The 22,029-nt window shown below is 48.4% G+C and overlaps 2 protein-coding genes across 3 annotated transcripts; one reads left to right on the forward strand and one right to left on the reverse strand.

Moving 5' to 3' along the window:
- The first annotated feature begins 294 nt into the window (after positions 1 to 294).
- RPS19BP1 (ribosomal protein S19 binding protein 1) lies at positions 295 to 2,501 on the forward strand. Of its 2 annotated transcripts, none has more exons than XM_086611060.1 (4): positions 295 to 361; positions 435 to 575; positions 871 to 968; positions 2,055 to 2,501. In XM_086611060.1, the coding sequence occupies exons 1-4, from the start codon at positions 295 to 297 to the stop codon at positions 2,187 to 2,189; spliced, it is 441 nt and encodes a 146-aa protein (XP_086467186.1). In that variant the 3' UTR covers positions 2,190 to 2,501. The 2 variants fall into 2 exon arrangements, with proteins under 2 accessions (XP_086467186.1, XP_086467185.1); XM_086611059.1 differs by having other exon boundaries at positions 295 to 343.
- A 9,071-nt stretch (positions 2,502 to 11,572) lies between these two features.
- On the reverse strand, positions 11,573 to 14,805 carry ATF4 (activating transcription factor 4). Its single transcript, XM_086611058.1, has 3 exons — positions 14,337 to 14,805; positions 13,045 to 13,359; positions 11,573 to 12,517 (listed from the first exon to the last, which is right to left on the reverse strand). Exons 2-3 carry the CDS (start codon positions 13,259 to 13,261, stop codon positions 11,667 to 11,669), a joined length of 1,068 nt encoding a protein of 355 aa, XP_086467184.1. The 5' UTR covers positions 13,262 to 13,359; positions 14,337 to 14,805; the 3' UTR covers positions 11,573 to 11,666.
- Positions 14,806 to 22,029: the final 7,224 nt, after the last annotated feature.

Raw genomic sequence — 22,029 nt, forward strand, 5'->3', positions numbered from 1 at the left:
CCTGCAGGACCACACGCTGCAGGGGCAGGAGAGAGGGGCGACAAGAAAGGGCCACCACCAAGAACCCGCCGCGGGCGGCGCCAGCGGAGGACGGCCCTGAGGTAACCCCCGTACCACATGGCGCCACAACATGGCGCCACGGCCCCGCCGCCCGCCGCGGCTCCCTCTGCGCATGCGCGCCAGGACGGGCACGGCGCCGGAAGCGTGGCGCTGCTGAGGCGGCAGTGGCGTCACGTGCGGGCGGAAGCGTGACGAAGAGACGGAAGTTGTGCCGGGGCGCGCGGGCGTGCCGTCATGTCGGCCTCCCTGTTGCGGCGGGGCCTGGAGCTGCTGGAGGCACCGGGTGGGCCCGCGGGGACGGGCGGGTGTGGGGTCGGGGAGAGGGTTGTTCCTGACGTACGGCTTGAGTAACCCCGTCCCTCTTCCCGCTGCAGGCCGGGGAAAGGCTCCGGCGGGACTCCAGCGGGGGCGGGACAGCGCCGGGGTGGCGGGAACTGTACGGCGGCGGAAGAGGGCACCGGAGCCCGGCAGGAACAAGGCCACGGTCAAGGGCAGAGCCGTGAAGTCGGCGATAGGTGAGTCTCGGCCTGCCTGCGGGGGGAAGGGGGAGCAGCTTTGTCGCCCTCCACGGCCGTCGCATCGGGTCCCGCAGCCCCCCTCCTCGGTTGCTTGTATTTACCCCTTCCCGTCCTCCCGGGTGCCCTTCTGTTGTCCCCTGCTTAAACACAGCCTGATCTCTGGAAGCACCCCTGTCCCTGAGCTGTACCGATGTCTCTTTCTCCCGGGGCCTTGTTAATCCCCCCATCTCTCTCTTTGCCTGCTGTCTGGATGAGCAGCTGATGTGTTTTGTCCCACTCTGCTCTGACCTAGAGGAGTATCACAAGAAGGCGGCTGTGGATCACTTAAGAGCAAACCTGCAGTACATGTTGAAGAGACGATGTGTTGCAGACAAAGCCATCACAGAACAAGTAAGGCTGTCAGTTCCTTGTTTGGGGATCTGCCTCTTCTGAGGAACACAGGTGAATGGGAGTCATCCCCAGATGTTCCAGCTTAGACCCTGTGCAAAGGAGTGAAATTAAGTTTCTATCTAGAAGTGGTTTTGAGGAATTTCTGCATACACTGGTGAAACAAAAGCTTTAAACTCTTGTTGATATGTTGTTCCCTGCGATGTTCTCTGATACTAGTTAAGATCTACTGACAACCATTGGCTTTTCTTGATTACCAAAGATATTTTGTAGTTTCAGCTGACAAAGAAGCACTGGTTCAGACCTTCCCCTTACTGTCCTCCTCTGTAGCTGAAGGCTGTTTAGCAGGGAACCAGATGTGCTGCTGGCTCATGTAATAGGAATTTCATAGCATCTTGAATGATATTTCTCATAACCTGAAAATTTAACCAGTGATCTTTCCCTTAAGGTAGTCCTATGCCAGGATGGGAAGAGGGGAATAGCTGACACTGCTAGAATATTGGGCAATTTGATGAGATAGAGGCTTTTAACTTACATAAATCAAGTGGTTTTGGCCAGCGTTTCTCAGACTGAAGATCGTGGAAGCAGGTGCTAGTGTGTTAGAAAATGCTGAGGGAATTAGAATCATAGAATCATAGAATGGTTAGGGTTGGAAGGGACCTCAAAGATCATCTAGTTCCAACCCCCCTGCCATGGGCAGGGAAATCCTCCACTACACCAGATTGCCCAAAGCCTCATCCAACCTGTTTTCCACCAACTTGTTGGGTTTTCAGGCTATCTCATGGAGGGATAGGATAAAAGAAAATCACAGTCTCAGAAAGGTCTGAATTGAAACCAGTGTTTCTATCTCTGTGGCAGCTACCCGAGTGTAGTTTTTGTATTTGACTCCAAATACTAAGTTAGTATTTGCTGTTGTCCCTGTTACCTGCTTTGGTTAACATAGGTGATTGCGTCTTACTTTTCTTTGGAGGCATTCCAGGATATAGCAGGGTACTGACGGAATAGCAGAGATGCTGCAGGTGAACTTGAAAGTCACCGTTTTGTGTGGATAACAATGACTGTTGTTTTTTCATTTTTTGTTGTCTGAAGGTTCTTGCTCAGAACAGAGGTAGGAAGTCCAAAGATCAGCCTCCAAAGAAAGCGGCAAAGAAGAAGCCCGAGGGCACTGTCTTTACTGAGGAAGATTTTCGTAAATTTGAGAGAGAATACTTTGGGAGACCATAAACAACATGACAAGGATTCTTGCAGCTTCAGTCTTTCTGCAGCTGAGTGCTCAGCATGCAGAACTGGCCGTTTCCACAATGTGTTTGAGATGAGACGTAGAACATGTGCCTCTGTCAGCAAGTGCTTTGATGTCAGACTTGCAGAGAAACTCGGCATCTTTGTAGAACTTGTGACTGGCCGGCTAGAGCCATGGAGGTTCTCTTGGCTCTGAGATGCTGGCTGGAGATGATAATAAGAACAACTCAAGTCTCGCATTCTTAATGTAGAAGGGTGGATCAAGCCAAATATAAATCTTGTTCTCCTTCCTCAGGATGTAAGGCTTCTGCTACCTGCGTTATTTGGCAGGGAGCTTTAAAGTACTATACCTGAATGGAGAAGTGTTTTGGACCAGCTGTTGTGAATCATCAGCAGGGAAGGATGTTTTGAAAGACTGGAATTACATCGGAGTAGCCCTGCAGTTTCTGTTCTTATTACAGCCTCTGTCAGGTTTTCCAGTCACTGCAAAAACTTTGTATATGTCGTTTGATTAAATAATTGTTGCAGACACTGCCTATCTTTGCCTTCGTAATAGTGATTATTATGACAGGCTGCGACTGATGAAGACAAACCGTGTCACTGTTCTGATCCAAGCATCCCTCTCTTTCGGATGACTCAGTTCTGTTAATGGCCTCTCTGATTCATGCTGACACATGTGTTTAATCTTCTCTCTTACATTCTCAGGCATTCAAAGAGTGCAGGCTGGAATGGAGATGACTTCTCCGTTTTGTCTACTCATGGTCTCCCCTCTCCAAGGAAGAGCCCTTACATGGAGAAAGTTGTCCTTCAGGTGCTTATACTGAGCCTCCCACTGAGGTTCAGCCACGCTCGAAGGGCACTGCTGCCGGGTGCTTCCAGCTCCTGTAGCCAGGAGGGGTTGTAACCCGGATCTTAGTCTTGGCTTGAAGTTAAAATCTTCTGAGCCAGAGATTGTGGTACTGGGTTGAAGGAAATGTTTTTTTCTATTAGACTACTGCTGCAACAAATAGAAGGCCCAGCAGGTGGGAGTGGTGTTCCAGATGCTCTTCCTTGTTAAATCACTGTAAATAAGCTTCTGGGTAGCTCCTGCCACTGCCCTTTCCTGCCCCTTACCTAAGAAAATGGGAAGTGTGTTCCCTTTGGAAAAAAAGGGGGTAAAGAGAAGGACTAATGCCAAGCTTTGGTTAAACTCAGGAGTTGATTGCAAGGGGTTTGGCTGACCTGAGCAGCAGCTGCTTAGATATCAGCCCTGGGGGGAGTTTGATATCCTTTCCCTGCTCTTTGATTATAATTCCTGGTGCCGTCCTCTTAAGCCTGTGCCTCCTCTGTTGTGCTCTTTCCCTCTTGCCTGCATGGGAGGGAAGGTCACCCAGATGTACAAGGTCCAGACAGGGGAAATAGTGAACATACTGAAGTGTGTGTACTGGAAATTGTGTAATAGCACGTGGCAGGGGATTTTTTGTAATAGGATCAAGTTCAACTACCTGCAGCCAAAAGTGGTAAATATAGAACAGTTCAAAGACCAATTTCCTTCTTTTTCAGTTTGTTCTTACTCCCAAAGTCAAAAAGAAAGATAGGTAAAAAAGAGAATGACTGTTTGCTTCTTAAAAGAATGGAAACAGTATTGTTTGAAAAAGTAGTTAAGCAAGGTCTGTATGCAGCATATGTCTCCCTAAAACCTCTGTGCTCTGTGCCTGCTGCAATGTGTGTGAGCTGGTCTAAGGCATGCAGGTCTATGTGAACCTGTCATGGAGACAATTAAGAGTGTCAAAAACCTGGCTGTGCTGCAACTTGACTTTTCCAAGTGGTAGATTTCTGGGGTGTTACTTTGTTTCAAGCTCTCATCTTCAGTACTTGGCAGTTCCTTTGACCTTACAGAGGTCCTTCATGCCAACCCCTGTGCCTCCTCTACCAGTTCCTCCTACGTGGCCTTCTTTCTGTGGTTGTTCAGCTCCTGGGCCCTTCTGCAGGCTGAGGAAAGCAAAACCATCCTTTGTTGCCCTAGAAAGCAGCACTAGGGTAATACAGTTCACTGTCTTTGTACAAAACCCAGCTTGTTTGCTTGCAAATGTAAGCAAACAAGAAAGCTGTTCTTTCAAAGTTAATGAGAAACTTGAACGTGGGGCCCAGAGCAGTTTTCCCCAAGGGTAACACCCTGCTCCGATCTGTGGAGTTTTAAAGTTGGACGGGAGCTCTCTTTACTGGCTGGAGAGACTGTTAGGGCCAACACAAGTAATCAACACACTTCTTGTGGCTATATGCAATGAGGCGTTGTTTTGTTGAAGAGGGTAAAGGTACCTGACAGACTGGATTTTGCCATCTGAAATCAAACTTGGTTGTGCAGCCAAACAGTATCCTTAAATAAATTAAACTTTATCTTGCGGGAGAAAAGAAAACCAAGCAAAAGGGAACAAGTGACTCTAGATAAACCATCTTTTGCAAAGGCAAACGTCTGACATGTTCTAGCCTGGATTTTCGTAGGAGCTGGAGCTCCTACGAAACAATGGCAGTATCACCTTCTTACTGGGTAGATAGGGACAGGAGTTGGCCCCTGTAAGGGGAATGTCTTTGCAATAGAGGGGTAAATAGGTACCTGCCTATTGCATCTCCCTGGTGGTAAGGTAAAGCCAAGCGTCTTCTCACGCTCCCAGCGGTGTATATCATGGTGTAGCCATGCCTAGGGTGGGGCGGCTCTCTTAGAGCCGCTCCTGCCAGCACTCTGTTCCTTGCAGCCACCCTTTGCTGCCCCACGAAAGAGAAAAGAGGGAGGTTGGGGATGGAGCATCTGCCATAGCGGCTTTTTCCCAGTCAGCCTCCAATCTCTGGTTCCCACGCTGGAAGCGGACACGCTACAGCCTGCAAGCCTCGGACCTGCCGGACGGCATATCTCTCCCATGCAGCTGTGAGCAGCTGCGCAGGGAGGTGTCCCGCTGCTGCGGGGCGAGGGCTGCGTGCTGGCTGAGCTCACTGAGCTGCTGGCACTCTTCCCAGCTCTGCGACACCAGCTGAGCATCCTGCAGCAGAAAATAGAGGGAGCTGAGCTAGGGAAGGAGGAGGAGGGTGCCATCTTACAGTGCATCCCCACCCACACACAGCAGGGAGTCGGAATGGGAGGCGGCGGCAGAAGCTTTAATATCAATGCAAATAAAAGCTCTAGAGTGTTATTAATGTGGTAGAACCTTTCCAGGGAAATGGTTTAGAGGAGGCAGAATAGTTCCCAGATGCTCAGTGTTGAGCTAGCTGTGAATAAGATTCATCAAGCCGGTTAATGGCCTATTGCTCCCTCTGTTATGTGAACGGGAAGCACACAGGAAAATTTGTTTGGATGAGTACAAGCTAATGCAAACCGATACAGCCTCTGCTGTATCAGCAAGTCTTTACTTCTTCAGTGTAGAAAGCAAGAACAGCTAATATCAGCATTATACGTGGATCAGGAGAGGGGAGGACTGCAAATGTGGACCAAGAAAGTGTGTTTGCTCAGGACACTAACCAATTCCTTGCCTCTGAAATGAGATAGCAGTAACAAACCTGACTGCCAACGGACAAAGACAGGCTGTAAAACTTGCTCAAGCAAACAAGGCTTGAAATGCTGAAAAAGCTGTGAATGCTGAAAATGCTGGAAAAGCCAGGGGAGGAGGGCCCTAAAAACCTTCAAGAATCTCTGTCTCTGGTTTCTTTTTCATGACTGGCTTCCATTTTGGTATTGCCAATGACCGTTGGCACCTACAACACTGACGGGCTCCTGAATGCCTTGGGTAAGAGACTGGTTATTGTAGAACGGGTGCACAGCAGCAGCACCCTGAAGAACTCACAAAAGAAAAGTTACAGCAAAAGGAAGTTTTTCATTTTGAGACAAGAAGACTCATCAATTCAATTAAAAACGAGGGGTGTAAAAGGCAGCAGGCTGCCTAATGCCTACTTACAGCTCAAAATGTGGAACTCCAGCCAAGTCAGGCTGAAGGGTTAGTAGGTTTGAGACAGATTAAAGGTTTGCATATCTATCCATAGTTACATTAAATAGGATTAACAGTGCCAACCACTAACTGGTGGGGGCAGGGGAAATACAAAGCATGAAGTTTGCTCCTCAGCTCTCTACAGGGTTACGTGCACCTTTTCCTGAACAAATAAGCTGTTGGCAGGGCTAACCAGTAATCAAGCCAAGCTGGTCTGTCCCGAGCTGTGCCATTTGAGTGCCAACAAGCTCGTCTGTCTCCTTTAATGGGAGGTAAAGACTCGGTCTCTTTCTCTGACCATCCACATGCTCCGATGGAGATGCAGAGGAGTTACAGAACTAGGAGATTCTCTGCCCTATATAAATAAGCTGACGCATCTGCTGCCCTTGGAACTTGCTCCCTGCCTTTTTCAAAAGGGTGTGTACGTGTAAAAGAGAGGAAAAGAGCAGCTGAAGGAGAAATGAGAGGCGGCTAGCCATTACTTGGGGAACACGCACCTATGTAATAGGGAAATTGGAGCTTGTGGGTAGAGCTAGCTTCATTCAGTGGCTTGTGACACTGCGTGAGTGCGCTGAAAATAATGCAAAGACAGCATACTTGGGATACCTGAGCAGCCAAAATAGTGTTGCCTAGGTCAGGGGACCTAAATCCTCTGTTAATTCACAAGGCCCAACTAAACAGCCTGGAGCATTGCAATGAGAAAGTCAGCAAAGATAAGCTTTTTCAGCCCAGCGAGAGATGCTCATGGTAAGACCCCAACACTGTGCTTGCACTGGAAATGAAGTGTATCAGGAGTGTGTGTGCTGGACCGCATGGCAAGGCTGTGAATACATCAGGAGGACGGAGGAAGGTAGGTTGTCTCCAGAAGCTACTCAAACGGTATTAATTAAAAAATGAGTATGCACAAGGTGGAAATTAGGCATAGAGGAAGGACAATATAGATCCTGTTGTTTCTGAAGGCCTAAGCCTATGGAAAGATAAAGAAAATGTGTTATTCTGACCAAAAATGTATAGATTTCCCACCCCAAAAATCTTTCTGAATTATGAACAGGTTTATTAAGTGGAGGAAAAAGGTGGCTACACAGCAGCGAGGACTGAGAAAGCCAGGAACATCTCAGAGAAAGTATACGGATATGCCAATAACAGAAGCTGAACCATACCGAAAAAAAAAAGGTAAGGCAATACTTAACGAGGCTGTGGGAAACGCGGGCGAAATAAGGCATGTATTTCTTTCACGAGGCACGTGACTCCTGTCTGGAGACAACACGGCTTTGGGGCTGGGGGAGAGCGGGCTGTGGCCAGACTACCACTTTGTGAATTTGTTTTGATCAGAATAACCCACATTTTCTTTCTACCAGTCCAGTTCGGCAGCGCTGAGAGAGCATTCATCTCCCAAAGGACAGCCTGTCCTTGCAGCTATTTCTGGGCTTTCTGCCAGGGCAAAAGCTATTTGGAAGATTTTATCGTCATTCTTTCTTTATTCTCCAAAGTTGCAGCTGGGGGGGGTTATTTTTGTAAGCGCACTGCAGAGGTGCATCTGGTTCTCCACAGAGGCATGTGAAGAAGTTGTGAGCAGTGGTGGTTTCCTCTTTTTGTTTGCAAAGAGAAGTGCAAGCACCTGGGTCTCTCTGAAAGCAGGGCGAAGAGGAAGGTGGTTATAAATATTGTGATACCAGCAGAAACGAGCTGGTGAGAAGGGGCTGTGTGTTGTCAGAGCAGCTTTGCGAGCAGCGAGCCGCCGGGGGTTGTTTGGTTACGCATGGGAATGTTGGACTCCTGGTTACCATGTAGTACAAAATCAGCTCAGGGATTGGCAGCCTGAGGGTCATGCACGCTGTGCGTGTGAAGTCCACTGCACTGCCCTTCATTCAGAGGCAAAATAACCGAGACAGAAATCCAATCAGCCGTGCCAACTGCGGATTCTAACAGCTTTTATATAACAGAGACTGGGGGAATTCTGCTGTTTCCAAGTATGTAGGAAAACTGGGCTCCTCTGAGGGTAGGTAAAGCCTGCATTTCATGCACTACAATCTATTTCTGCACATGGTGTCACGCTGTATGCAAGCCACAAGGATTCAATTGAAGCACATCTGTTCTGAGAGGCCGTGAGAAAAAGAAGACAGCTCCTGCAGTTTGCAAAATGCAAAATCAGTCACCAGGCAGGAGGCTATCAGGCTTTTTCCTCCCGCAGGCTGGAGTTTGTTACATGACAGTGTCCTCAGTGTTCCTCACCTCCTGCAGCAGGCTGGACAAGCTGCTGGGCTGCAGAGCCAAGCAGCGTGACACTGGCTGCAACTAACAGAAGCCTGGAGGAGAAGCTTAAATGAAAAACGCAGAGGAAGAGTCAGCCCTAATCTCTAGCCAGTGTAAAATCTTAACTAAGTTACTAAGTATGGAAACACGGCGTCATTTCAGCAAGCGTTGCATAAGGTTGCCATATTGGCTGCCTCTGCAAAGCTGCAAGCTCAGAGCCTCAGCGAACAGTAACAACGCCAACCGCTTTATTAAGGACAGATTTCTGGTTCTCCTGCAAGGAGTCATGTAAAATGCACACATGGATACAAGGCAGAGAGCAAAGCAGCACAGGTGCGTCATGCATTCCTTGTCTCCTGTTCCAGCTCTGATCGTCCTTCCCTGGAGTGAGTGTAATTTGGTAAATTGGAGCTCCATACTCTCCAGAGGGCTGTAGAAACCAGAATCATGTATTTACTGGCCAGTACAGACACTGCCTCATCTGCCGGCAGAGCACGGACTCAAAGAAAAATTGATTTGAGTCAGGGGTGGCTCACAGACAGCCCTGCCATGGAGTGGGGGATAAATGTGCGGGCAATCTTTCCAGGCTTTGAGTGAGCTGAGTAAGGGCTGCAAAACACACCTGCTGCCCCTGCAGCCCAGGCTGCTGCCAGGTTTAACCAGAAGCTGCAATGGCTCTAAGGGAAGTAGGGCTGGTTGCTCCATGGTTGGAAAGGGGGATCGGTTTGGGGAGAAGAGGAGGGTTTTGCCCTGCACAGAGAAGCCACTTACTCATACACTCATAGCAGTTACCATGTTTTCTGTGGCTCAGCTGAGACAATCACATGGTAACCTCGGGTGCAGCTTTGACCCATCAAGGGAAAGACTGTCCTGCTCATTGGGCTTTCCTGCCTCTAATTATCCCCATCTCCAGCCTGGCAGGTCCAGCTGATCTGAAGGAAACGGATTAGGCTGCTCTACCTCCCAAAACAGAACAGTCTCTTGTCCCTGCATGCAGTCATCAGTAAGCTCTGGAGAACAAAGCAGCACTTGAAGCAGGACCTTGATGTGCCTGCCAGTTTGCAGTGTGTCTCATTTATATAGTAGCGCATAGTAGCCAGAGCACTTGCTCAGCAGGTGAGATGCGGCAGATAGTCCCATGAAGGTGAAGAGTCTGGGCTGAGACTATTCAAAGAACAGGAACTCATCGTCTCATGAAACCCAAGGTGAGCGTCTTTGTTACCCACACCACTTTCAATGTGGCATGAGCCCTAACTCCAGACAGGGAGTCTTTTCACTGTAATTTTAACAGCATCTGTGTCACCCAGGCACCAGCTGTAAGCATAGACAGGCCAAGTCACCACCGAGGGCCTGGCCCACTCAGCCCTCCCTGCCAGCTTCACAGAGCAGGTCCCAGAGCACATGGCTGTTATCCCGTGTCACACATCGGCTAATGGCTTAGGCAAGGAATAGCACCGGAGGACTGCAGCCCTAACGTGAGAACATAAGGAGCTTAAGTGTCAGAAACCAGGACCCCCACAAGGCTGCAAATGGACAAACGATTTTCTAATAATACCATTAGGGACCTTTTTCCTCCCTGCACCAGCACTGGCTGGAACCCAGGGCTGGCTAAGGCCAGTCCTGAAGCCACTCCACTTGTGTAGGTGCCAGCCAGGCTGGGACGTGCAGCTGCCTGAGCTGGGCAGCTTACTGGGTCGTGTCAGTGCAAGCGAGAAGGAATCTTACCTCCTCGGGGAAGGATGTGCACATCCACGTGCCAAAAGCTAGCTCCAACAGGCCAAGCAGGGATTAGGTGCTGCTAAATCTGAGTATCAGTGGCCAAAAAAAAAAACCCAACAAAAACAAAAAACCCACCCACCCAAAATGGTTAAAAATGGCACGTCCCAAATCCTGAAGCTTCTATTAGCAGAGTACAGCCACGCTGGATACAGAACTTCACTTACATTCAGAACCTCACAGAACTAGAACCAACCACAAAAAAAAAAGTCCTTGCATTGAGTGGCTGGACTAGAAACTTACCTGCTAATAGAAGGGCACTAATTAATATCTACATGCAGAAACCACCCCGCTACACAGGCTCCTGCCTGTCATCTTCATTTGTTCAAGTTCTCCGCAGCGTGTAACAGACACCATCACAGCAGGGCTGGGGTTTTTTTCCCCCTTTGCATCTTTTCTGTTGCCACACTCCAGCACCAGAGCACTATCCCACCTACCACAGCCCCGCTGAGACACACTAACCCCAGGACCCCGCTGTCAACAGCCCATGCCCCACTGCCCCAGCACACCAGCACCTTTGCTGCACCGGCTGCTCAGCTGCCGCAGGACTAGAGCTGGACCAGCTTTAGAGCCAACTCTATCTGTTCCCTTGCTAGAAGTCCCAATTTACGTTTACACCTCAAAATGTAATTGGCACTACTCAGTGGCTGGCTGAAGAAGCCTCCAAGTCTTTCACACTTCGGTACACAAAGCATTTTCCATCATTAAGATGATACTAGACTAACTCCATCCTTTCAGCCCAGTTGACATCCTAGCATGAAGGTAGCCCCTACCCCAGGCTCACTGGTGCAAGTCAGAAAAGGCACCTCCTGCTCACGTTTCAGACACTTGGTGACCCCACAGGGAGATGAGAAAAAAAACAGCCAGTTCAACAGTGCCATTACTTGTTCTGGAGCAAACTCCAAGCAAGCTGTCCATTTCTTCCAACTTATGTTCACAACTAGGGTTTTTTTAATGTTTTGTACCCTGGACCATTCACCTCCTTCCAGATGTTCAGGTCTGCAAAGTCTGAAAACCCTCCCAACATCTAGTCTTTTGCTGATCTTCCACAGACTCTCCCAAGTTAAATTCTTCAAATGGAACATCTTCACTACTGAAGAACTTGGGGTACCTCAGTGTGATCCCCCCCCCCACCTTCAGTGTATGTATCCAATACATCACCACTCAAACATAAACAGTATGTGGTCAACAAGCCACTATATTAACTGGAAAGATTCAAAGCACTTTCATCCATTGTCCCATGGAACAAGCAGCACACAGTAGCACTGTATTGCACTGCATTCTTCTCTGGAGTAAACCCAACAGCTCACAGTGCTTGTGTTCACACCACCCAGCTGTGGTGTAAACGATCTTGTTTTACACGTACCCAGTTACCTCACACCAGAATTGCAAGTTTACTATAAAATAATTTATTAGGCAGTAGCAATACACAGCTTTAGCAGCAAGCTTATATACATGCACACAGACGCTGCTGACTACCCTACTCGGGGACTCTAGCTCTTTTGCCCTTGGCCTTGCGGACCTCTTCAATCAGATCTTTTAAGTACTGAATTTCCTTACTAAGGGAATCTGCTTTCTCCTTCAGGGCCTGATTCTTCTGCTCCAACTCTCTGCACTCCCCAGACAGTGCCTCCTGCTCCGCTCTTTTCTTCTGCCGGTAACGTGTGGCAGCTGTCTTATTCTGCTCCATCTTTTTCAGTTTCTTATCTATTTTCTTTTCTCCTTTTATCTTGGCTGACACTACCTTCTCTGCAGGATGATCATACGGTTTGGACCGCACAGAGCCACAGTTGGCATCTGGAGGGAACTGGTTGTCATTGGGGAATCCAACTGAATTGGTAGGACTATGTTGGGGTGTTCCCAGGTAGGAGTCTGGGCTCATGCATATTCCACTATCATCAGAATGGTTCTCCTCCTCTTTCTCAGACTTGGTGATCACTACCACAAAGGTGGGGCCCTCCTGTTTTCTTTCTCCTTCCAGAACATCCACTTCACTACCTAGTTCTAAACTAAATGAATGGTCTGGAGTGGAAGTCAGAGACCCTGGGGAGAGGGGAAAAGACCAAAGGGAAGCCAATGGGGCCATCGGATCTGCTCCGATTGGAGATTCGGGGAGATGGGTGATTAGGTCAGTTATCAGTGGAGGTTCCTTGTTGTGAAATTCCTGGATGGTAGGGTTAAATAGGAGATCACACGTGTCTTCCAACGTGGCCATCAGCTCGTCTGGTGAGACGGTGGCTTCCAGATGTTCCATACCTAACAGGGCATCAAAATCAAATTCCTTCAGATCCATCTTCTCCACCATCCACTCCATGCCAGAGAAGGCATCCTCTGCACAATAAATAAATTACCATTTCAGTAAACCAGCAACCAATGCAATTCAAGCTTCTAAAAATGATCTAGAAGCTTATCTTTTAACATCTTCCCTCTCTCTCATATTGGTACAAAAAATTAAACCGTAAGAATTTTATTCTTATTTAGCTGCAGAAGACTGGAGGGTACAATGCAAACTGTCAGCTGTTCCAACATTCCATCCCTCTTACTCCAACTCCAGAAGAATTCAGGGCCATTTGAAACATACAGCCACGTTTATTTCTTGGGACCTCTGCCAGGGAGTAGTACCCTAACAGTTGGTATGTTACTAAAATGGCAACAGAAGTGTCACTTTACCATATGCCAGTCCAGTAACCAGTAATTCTCTATTGTGTAAGCAATGTGGTACACACGCTTTCAAAGCGGAGGTATGCATGTAAAGTTACCTTCACATTTATGAAAACCTAGTAATTTTTTTTTAACCAGAATGTTACTTAATGTGTCATTCTAACCGATGCACTTTATTCAAATAAATAATACCTTACCCTGGCTGCTATCTATGGTGTTGCCTAAACTGTCCACAGCAAGCCAATTGGAGGAGACTGCCTTAGCCTTGTCGCTGGAGAACCCATGCGAACTGAGGGGCTCGGCCACCTCCAGGTAGTCATCTAGGAGTCCCAGACTTTCCTCAGCCACCGAACACGGCTGGCTGAAGGGGGATAACGAATCCCCCAACAGCATCTCGTTGTTCAAGAGGCTCATCTTCGTCAGTTTTTAATGCTTTGATGTCGAAGGATGTAGACACGTAGAGGGTCTTTTTGTCGACTACAGCAATGCTGCTGTGCGGTGCCTTGAAAAACCTGCAAATAAAACTTGAATTCATCAGTACTGTTTGACCAACACAGTAGCCTTTTTAAAGCAGTATCACTTCAGGATGTATGGCGGAACTACAGACTTGTATGACTTCTCCATTTTTGGGACTGCTGTTTGCCTGCAACGTAACATCTTTACGCTTTTAATTTCCTGCTGAAGGCGAGCCCGAGCCAGCCGCAGGCTCCAGGTGCGAGCGCCGCGCCGAGAGCCGCCCGGCTTCCTCATGCCCAAATACGGGCACTGCCGCCGCCGGCCCCACCCACTCGCCGCCGTGACTCACGCCCCCGCCGGCAGCCGCAGCCATTTCGTGATCCCGCCGCGTCCCTCTCCCCACCCAGGCAGCGGCCGCCATTTTGTATCTTGCCACGTTTCCACCGCGGCTCCGGCACCGGGCGCCTTCGCGGGGCTGAGCCGCGCCAAGGACCGACGGTGCAGTGCTGGAGACGGAGTGTAAAAGTACAATGGATCTCTCGGGAATAAGCCTACTTACGAAACGAGGGGGTCTTGTGTGAAAAATCGAATCGAGTGTCACACACATGACCTTTTCGCTCCCCCCCCCCCCCCCCCCCGCCACAGAAGCATTCCCCCACGCGAAGTAAAGAAACCCTCCCTAGGGATGTACTCCTCTTACTCCTACGAAAACCTTATGAAATTTAAAAATTTCAAACTTCTGGGAATCAAGTTTTCTTGAACGAGACACGGGAATTTCTTATTATTTCTCCTAAAATGGCATTTCCTGTCATTTCTGACACCCACCGCCTCCGGGAAGATTAAGCCCGAAAAAGGATACCCCTTCCCACCCCCCACCCCCCCCTTCTTATTATCCAGGTACTTCTTTCCCCGGACATAACAGCCATTACCATAAGGGGACAAAGCCGCCCCCGAAGCCCACTTAAAGGCAAAAAACAGGGCAACTAGCAACATGCAGAAGAGGGAACGCCCGTCCCTCACACACAACACTCACGCCATGGTTGCAGATGCCGGGGATGTGCTGAGGCCGCCGCCGCTGCTGCTGCGCCCGCTGCACTGGCCGATGCCGCCGCTGGCCCTGCCGCCCTTAAAGAGCCATGGCGGCCAGGGGAGGGGTGGCTGCTCCGGTCCGCGCCGCGCGGGAAGGTGCTGCGCGCACAGACACCAACACCATGAACCTTCTCTACCACAGACGCACAATGAGGTGGCACCGCCCGCCTGCCGCCTTTATATAGGAAGCGGGTTCAGCAAAACAAGATCCGGCTGTAATATGTCCTTCCGCCAAGAGTCACCTGCCTCTCACCAGCGTCCGGCGGCCTCTAGCCTATCTTTCTGGACTTTTCTGCTTCCGTTCTGCTACAGATTAATTGCGGAAGCCACCAACAAAAGCTACCACTCGACGATGGGGCCGCCGAGGAGGGACTACATGGTCTACATCCGCGTCCGCCATCTCCCGCAAGGCGAGGCTGCGTCACGTGATCGGAGCAGTGGCGGACTCTCGCCCCTCCCCGGCACGGCGGGGAGCAGGGGGTGGGTTCAGCCGCCAACAAAGACGGAGCGCTCGCGGCGGAGGCCTCGCGCACATCGCCACGTGGGACAGGGACACGCTCATTGGCTGGAGGGGGGGGGGGGGGGGCTGTGCACGTGCGCTGTGAGCTGCCATTGGCCAGGGCCCGATGCCGGGTTGGCGGGGCGAGAAGGAGCACCTGGGCAGGGAAATGGCGCTCGCGGCGGGGTGGGAGCTGGAGCTGCCCCTCTCACCGCGGCCCTGCGCCTTCGCGGACCTGTCACTCTCCAAGCAGCATGCGTTCCTCCCTTTAATTTCCAACGACCCCTTCTATTATCTAGACGAAGTCCTGCACCAGGCCGGAGCTGGCGCCTGCTGCTCAGGCTGAGGTGCTGGCATGGCTCCCTGAGGCAAGCTGGCGGCAGGCCACCGCGGCCTCCTGCTCCCTCAGATAACGCGTCACCTTCTCCCCCTGTCTGCCCCGCACATGCCGGACTCAGATTATGGCTGCTCTGGGGCACAGGCTGTGTGTGTGCCTGCAAGATGGCACCCGTGTCTCTGACCTGAGCCTGCCAGCCTTGCAGCAGCAGTGGCGCAGTATTGACCAGGAGTGGTTCATGTGGAGCTTCGCTGGAGAGCCCGCGCTGCTGAGAGCACGAGTCTAATTAGTGCCTTCAACCTATGCAAGAGCTGAAAATGAAGCTGGTTATTTCCCAGTTGAGGAATGAGAACTGCCTCTCCTGCCATGCAGTTTCATGCTGATAGTTGCTTCTCTGTTCTCTGCGCAGACATTACTCAGACTGATGTGATTGTTAATGGACCACCTACATAGCCTCACAACTGTAAAGGGCAGCATCACCTGCGAAAGTTTTTAAAGTGCAGTTTCACATGTTTGATCTAAATCAACTTGCTGCTAGGAAAGAAGGCAGCCTTCTTCCCCCACCCTGTTCCTGGCTATACAGTTCCACCAGCTAGTCTGGCCCTCAGTGAGCTAGCTCAGCTAACCCAGCAGGAAGCTCACAGGAGTCAAGAGTTTTCTGCTGCTTTCAGTCCCTTCACCATTTCACTCAGGTCAGACAAGCATCAGCCAGCTCTGGTGAGCTGGGAGGACCGGTACTCGTGTCCTTCCTCACTGTGTCAGAGTTATCCAACTTCAAACAGCTGCTTTTCTGTGTTGCCAACCTCACAGCATGCCATCAGCTCTGAGAACTGCAGTGAGTCCTTGCTTGTTCAAACATCATCGTCCTGCAGGTAAAATTGCTCTCAGCTACTTCTGCAAAAGGCTCCACTATTTTCCAGTTAGGGCCTCAGCAGTATTTGTGTAAAGCCACGACCTTCACTGAGTTTGCTCAGGTGTAACTGCCTGGAACTTATTAAACAATGTGACCGATAACTTGCAAGGATGGGCGTGACCCAGTTTCTGCTTTTATCAGTCTGATGTTACCATCTCACTACAAAGCAGAGTATGTCATTCCATGTCTGTAAACCGAACACTAGCTGCTGAATGAAAAAGGTAATTATTCCTCCATGTTGGTTTGTTGGGTTTTTGGTTTGTTTTGGTTTTTTGTCTAGAAGCAAGCACATAGTTTGGAATGACTCATTAAAATGGAGGAGGCAGAGAAAAAGGTCCTCCAATGCCAGAAAACACCACGATAGCAATCGAGCGATCTAAGATGACTGTTCTGATAAATACACCACGAAGCAGGCAGATCTTGCTTCAAAGCAAAATTCAGAGGATGCAGCAGCTTTTAAAGAAGCCAGGTGGGTAATTGGATGGGTGGACAACATCTCCATGTCCTTGCTGCCTAAGGGAGAGCTCTCATGTCCCCTGTCGTGCCTGCTTGCCCCTCATTTAAGTGAAAAGAAAAGAGTGATTGTGCAACCGTAATCGTAGCTAAATAAACCCAATCCTTCATCTTGAAAAGATAATTATAGATTTCTCTGAAAGGACTCTGGGTACGTGTGAGCAAGAATCACGCAAGCGAAAATGAAATATGCAATGAGGAACTTAACCCAGACCTGCCTGTTTCCTAGCTGCCCGGTTTCCATTTTGTGTGTAAACTTACATGCAAATTTGTCTACATTATGAATTCCAGACAAATCTTTTAACAATTCTCAATCCCAACAATGAAATCAAGTAACCAAAAGTCAGCTATTTAGTGAACAGCTTATTCTTCTGTTTCCTGAAGGACTGTGGAATTACTGTTGTTTCATAATTTCATGAGCTACATCCCCAATTCCTTTATAAATCCTCTCTCTGCATTTTCTTATATTACATCAGATTTTTCTCCTTTGTGACTGGAGCTTTTTGACTGAGGTGAAAGATACTTCTTTAAGCTCAAGTAACAATTCCTTGGGAATTGTTACAAAGAAACTTGTACAAAGAAACTAACAAATATTTTTCTGAGCCGAGAATTACTAGCTGCTCCCTGCTAACTCAAAAGTGTCTAAAAAGCGTTCCTCTCCACTATTGCAGATCTATCTGTGGCTCAGAGGTGAAGTCTGGCAGCTCTGAAGAAAACTGAATTTACAGTGCAAAAAGGTGGCTTCTGAATGAAGACTGATTTGTGTGTGTGGTCAATGAACTCCTGCTGACACATGAACAGCTTTAGCACTGTGGATGTCATTCATCTGCCCTGGGTACCGTACTTCAGCAGAGAGAGCTCCTGTGATAAGTAAGATCCGTCTCCACCCAAAAGCGAGGGACCAGCCGCAGGCGAAAGGAGCTGCTCATGCAGAGCTCACTGCAGGATAGAGGCCAGAGTGACCTTGCTGGGGAGTGATGAACTACCCTGATAAATACAGCACTGCAGAAAGTCGCCTCCAGCCAAATAGCAGCACAAGCAGGTGGAAAACTAATACTCCTCCATTCACCCTCCTCCTTCATTAGGATGGAAGGTCAATATATGGGTTTTATTTCTTTTCTTTTTTTTTTAAAGTTAACACTGCAAAGGAGAAGAGGTTTTTTTCTTTCTCTCAGCGAGTCTACAGGAGATAAACATGCTGAATGCTATGTTATTAAGTACACAAAAGACAGGGAGGACGTAAATGTTTCCATAGTAACATCTCCTTGCACAGTCTAGACCGTCTGTATAGGATGCGCTCAGGGACTGTGAGAGGGGAAGCACTCGTGAGTCTCTGTAGCAGGGGAGCAAAGCGGAGGGGAGTTCACATTGCTGGGGCCAGGAGGGTAACCAGCAAAAGTAATGGAGATGGAGAGGTTTGCTCTTTCCTGGAGTGCTGGGAAAGCCACAGGCAGGGAGAAGGGCTAGCAGATGCTGCATCAGGAGGGCGCACAACCCATACGGTGGCACTGGGCAGGCAGCTTTGGGACTCACTGAGCCTCAGTGCCCCCCCCCCCCCCCCCCCCCCCCCCCCCCAGAAGGGGCAGATGGGCTTTTGGCTGGCCCTGGACCCTGCTGAGGAGGAGGGAGCATTATCTGCTTTGCAGAAGGATCAGTGTAAGGGCAAGTCCCCGAGGGGAGTCTTGTGATAATTTCTGCCCTTTGAACCTTCCATCAGAAGAGACAGGAAGCCTTACCCTGCACTTCAATGAGAAAAGCATTTCCAGAGACCAGCAGGAATTTTCCCTGAAGACAGAGTGCTGAGGGAAACGCAATGGAAGAATGAGGCAAAGCAGCTAGACATTTTGAGCAATTTCAAGGGAGAATTACCTACAACCTCTACGGCACAAGCTAATTCGCAGTGCTTGGTTGGTTGCTTCTCTCCTCATGCGGCACAAACAGATATCTGAAGGATCTTTTCTGCCAGATTCTCATCGTAAGCTCTTCAGGAATTGCTTTATAGACATTCCATTTTAAAAATGAATTGAAAAGCAAATATATGTAATTAAAGATCAGGCTGGGAGGTATTAACATCCATCTATTACTACATACAAACAGAAGATAAGTTCGCCATATGCTCTGCCTCATTTGTTTTGGACTAGTACACCAAATGGAATCTCTAATAAATCATTCATTGCTTACCCACCCCCTCACTGTCTTCTGTTTCCATCCTGTCATGTAAATATCACTGACATTTGAAATTAGACTAATAAAAAAAAGGATTAAATCTGCAATTTACATTTGCAACTTACAGTTCAATTATTTTAGACAGATATGGAAACAATCCTAGTTGTCCACCTACATTTTTCTTACTGAACAAACGTGGGCATGCCAAGCACATGCTGATGGCTCGCAAAATATGGGTCTCCAGAAGCTTAGTTACTCAGAATCAGCCAGGCTGTGGCCAGCTGCCACAAGTGAAAACATTGTACAAATCTGGTAAGAGGGAGGTGAGTTTTAACTTGTAACTTGCCCAAGCATGAATTTCCTGAGCAAAGCTACAACTGGTTGAAAATGATGTTTAGCAAAAAATATGTGTGAAGGAGGGGAGGAGGGGGTGCTGTCTTTTGTTCAGAACATCATAGGATTTTCTTTTTTTTTTCTCGTTTTCCAGACTTGTTTTATGATGATGGAAGGACTTGGGGGGTCAAGAATAATCCCTCAGGTATTAGCACATGTGGGAGCAGTTTAGCACACAAAGAAAAGCCTTCCAAGCAATAAAAGAACAGAAACATACCTCATGGCAACTGTTGTTCTTCACGGGGCTGTGGTTAACGTGGCCCCCACTGCAGATTGTGTATTCAGTGCCTATCAAAATGCATGTATCTGTATGTTATCAGCATCTGCTGAGTCGCACATGTGCCAGGTGCCTTGTGCCTCCCTGTGTGCATTCCTTCTTTTACTAGCCATGCAAAGCTGGGAAGAGCTAAGGCCTGATAAGCAGGTACAGATTATGAGACTGCAGCATCTCAGTCAGCTACAGACACCAGTGGGTGAGTTAACAGCCTGTGCCCACTTGAGTGGATTTGTCTTTCCCTGTCTCTGTGCCCCTTACACTTGTCAGAATGAGGACTCCTTGCTGGATCAGTCCAACAGCAATTACGCTGCTCTCCTGAACCTGGAATCTAAACTAACAGCTTCAGCTGAAGCATGTGGAAATGTTATTTGAGCTTGAGTTACTTCAGCCTCTCTGTTCATTTCTGCACAATGAAAGGCTGCTAAGACCAGACTACGATCTGTGTGCTCCGTCTGGGGATTTGTTTTTAACTTCTTGTAACTTCAGAGTGTCTTGATAAGGCCAGGGAGAGAGACTGTGAATGGGTATATCCTAGTAATGAAATAAAACAGAATTCTGGGGATATCGTGTGTGCGTGTGTGAGATCTCTTTGTCTCTGATGCTGGCAGGTAGCTTGAGCAGGAGCACGGACAAACCAGGTAGTTCAGACGAAGCTCTGAAACTCATTTGGGGATAAATCACCATTGAGGCTGTAGCTCCCCAGGTCCCTGGGGAGGAACACTGCAGACATTATTTAGTAATATTTTTCCACTCTCCATAGGCAGCAGCAGACTTCTATCTGTTTTAATATATACTTGTTTACAGGGGAGGAGAGAGAAATTCCTGGTGCATGTTGACGCAGTTGTGATATCATTGAGTTTATAGCTTTTTCCTGAATGACTGTAATTTTTCCTCCTAAGTTCAGGAAGGTGACATTTAAGCTGTCCACCTTAGTCACACAGTCTCAGTGAGACTGATTTAGATGCTGAGCACTTATCAGTGCCCTAGGCAGGACAGGCTCTGTCTGACCATCAAAGGGTGAAGTCTGTCCCAGGCCACACGGCTGGGGAGTCCCGTCTGCCGGTGACGCCAAGCATCTTCCTTTGCAGTGCACAGTGATGGACTGAAGATGGATCGCTCTGTTTTTCATTAACCTTCTCTTCTTACATAAGAAATTCACTACAAATTTAAACAAAAAAAAAAAAAAAAAGAGGAGAAAAGCACCTAATCCAAATCACTAGCTCATTGTTCAAAAGGCACGGTGCTACATGCTTTCTACTGTCTCTCTCACAGCCACAGGCAGTGATTGGAAAAGAGAAGGTTTGTGCCTTGGTCATGCGCTCGTCTCAGCAAAAACCAACCTCCACTTGAACGCCAGGACGCTGGGACCCCTGCCAACACACGCTCTAACAAGCAACGTGGGAGCTGCGGCTCTGTGGCCTGTGGGATTACTGCGTCTTGTACTACCTTTGCTTCAGCATCTCTCAGGCCCTCTGACAGCGTTATCACCACTGCTATGAACAACCAGGAGTTGAACATAATTCAGATCATATTATCTGTATAAGTGGTGGTAGTTATTACGTCCAAGGCCGTAACTATCCTCTGTGCTAAATAAATTCAAGAATTTGAAGGCAAAAATATCTCTCTGCCATACTGCTTGCAGGAATGATTGCTTCTTGCCTTTCGAAGCGGGTAAGAAGCCTGCCAGGGCATTACGAATTTTGAAGTAATGTCTGTCAGGGGGCAGGTAGAGCCAACACAGTTCATCATTTGCCATCTATGCTGTTGTGTCTGTTGCCTGTTAGGTCTCCATGCAATGCTGCGCAGAATGAGACAGGAGAGTCTTACAGAACTGGGATCATTGTAGTGGGATGTCCGAATGGACAGTGTTATCACCCTTGTGCTTCTGTGGAACAGTAACAATTCTACCACAGTGAGAGACAGGGGAAAGGGTGGGCTTGCGCTGAACCAAGGGAACTGTTGTCTAAAAAAAGAAAATCCAAAATAAAATCAAGCAACTTTTGCCCATTATTTGTATGGAGAAGGCTTTTCGTGAAGAATGTGGTTAGAATCGAGAGATATATACATTCCCCCTGAGAAGCTTAGCACTGAGTGTTAATAGACAGATCAAAGAGCTACTTAGCTACTGGAGCCAGGGAAATTGAACCAGGGCAGCAAAATAAAAATCAATCTGACTTTTAGTGTGTTTAAAGTGATTTTGTTCAGAACTGACTTCTGCGTGAGTACTTAGTAAAGCTTAAGATGATGAAAAGTTTCAGTTCCATGAGCCAAACTCTGTCTCCCACTCTCCTGCTATTCATAAAATGACAACAACGCTTTCTGTGTACCAAATGATTTCAGATCTTTCCTGCCTTACCTTGCTCTGACTGCCCTCGTCTGCCTTACCATTTATTTGCAAGATTATTCCACAGGATCATATACTATAAAGATATTATTAGCCTGCTCACCACCACATTTCTGGCTCTGTGACTTGTGAATAATGCTGTCCTTCTCAGAGTATGCCAGTAGAACTTTTACACTGTGCTATCCCCTATTGTGT

Source organism: Tauraco erythrolophus, chromosome 4 (assembly GCF_009769465.1).
Source record: "Tauraco erythrolophus isolate bTauEry1 chromosome 4, bTauEry1.pri, whole genome shotgun sequence".
In the NCBI taxonomy this organism is placed as follows: domain Eukaryota; kingdom Metazoa; phylum Chordata; class Aves; order Musophagiformes; family Musophagidae; genus Tauraco; species Tauraco erythrolophus.

Bases quoted from the DNA above. Each gene is read 5' to 3' on its own strand.
- RPS19BP1 (XM_086611060.1), top strand. From the start codon at position 295: ATGTCGGCCTCCCTGTTGCGGCGGGGCCTGGAGCTGCTGGAGGCACCG. The intron at 576-870 runs GTGAGTCTCGGC...GCTCTGACCTAG, and splicing joins AGCCGTGAAGTCGGCGATAG to AGGAGTATCACAAGAAGGCG. The intron at 969-2,054 runs GTAAGGCTGTCA...TGTTGTCTGAAG, and splicing joins ACAAAGCCATCACAGAACAA to GTTCTTGCTCAGAACAGAGG.
- ATF4 (XM_086611058.1), bottom strand. From the start codon at position 13,261: ATGAGCCTCTTGAACAACGAGATGCTGTTGGGGGATTCGTTATCCCCC. The intron at 12,518-13,044 runs GTAAGGTATTAT...TTTATTGTGCAG, and splicing joins CACCATAGATAGCAGCCAGG to AGGATGCCTTCTCTGGCATG.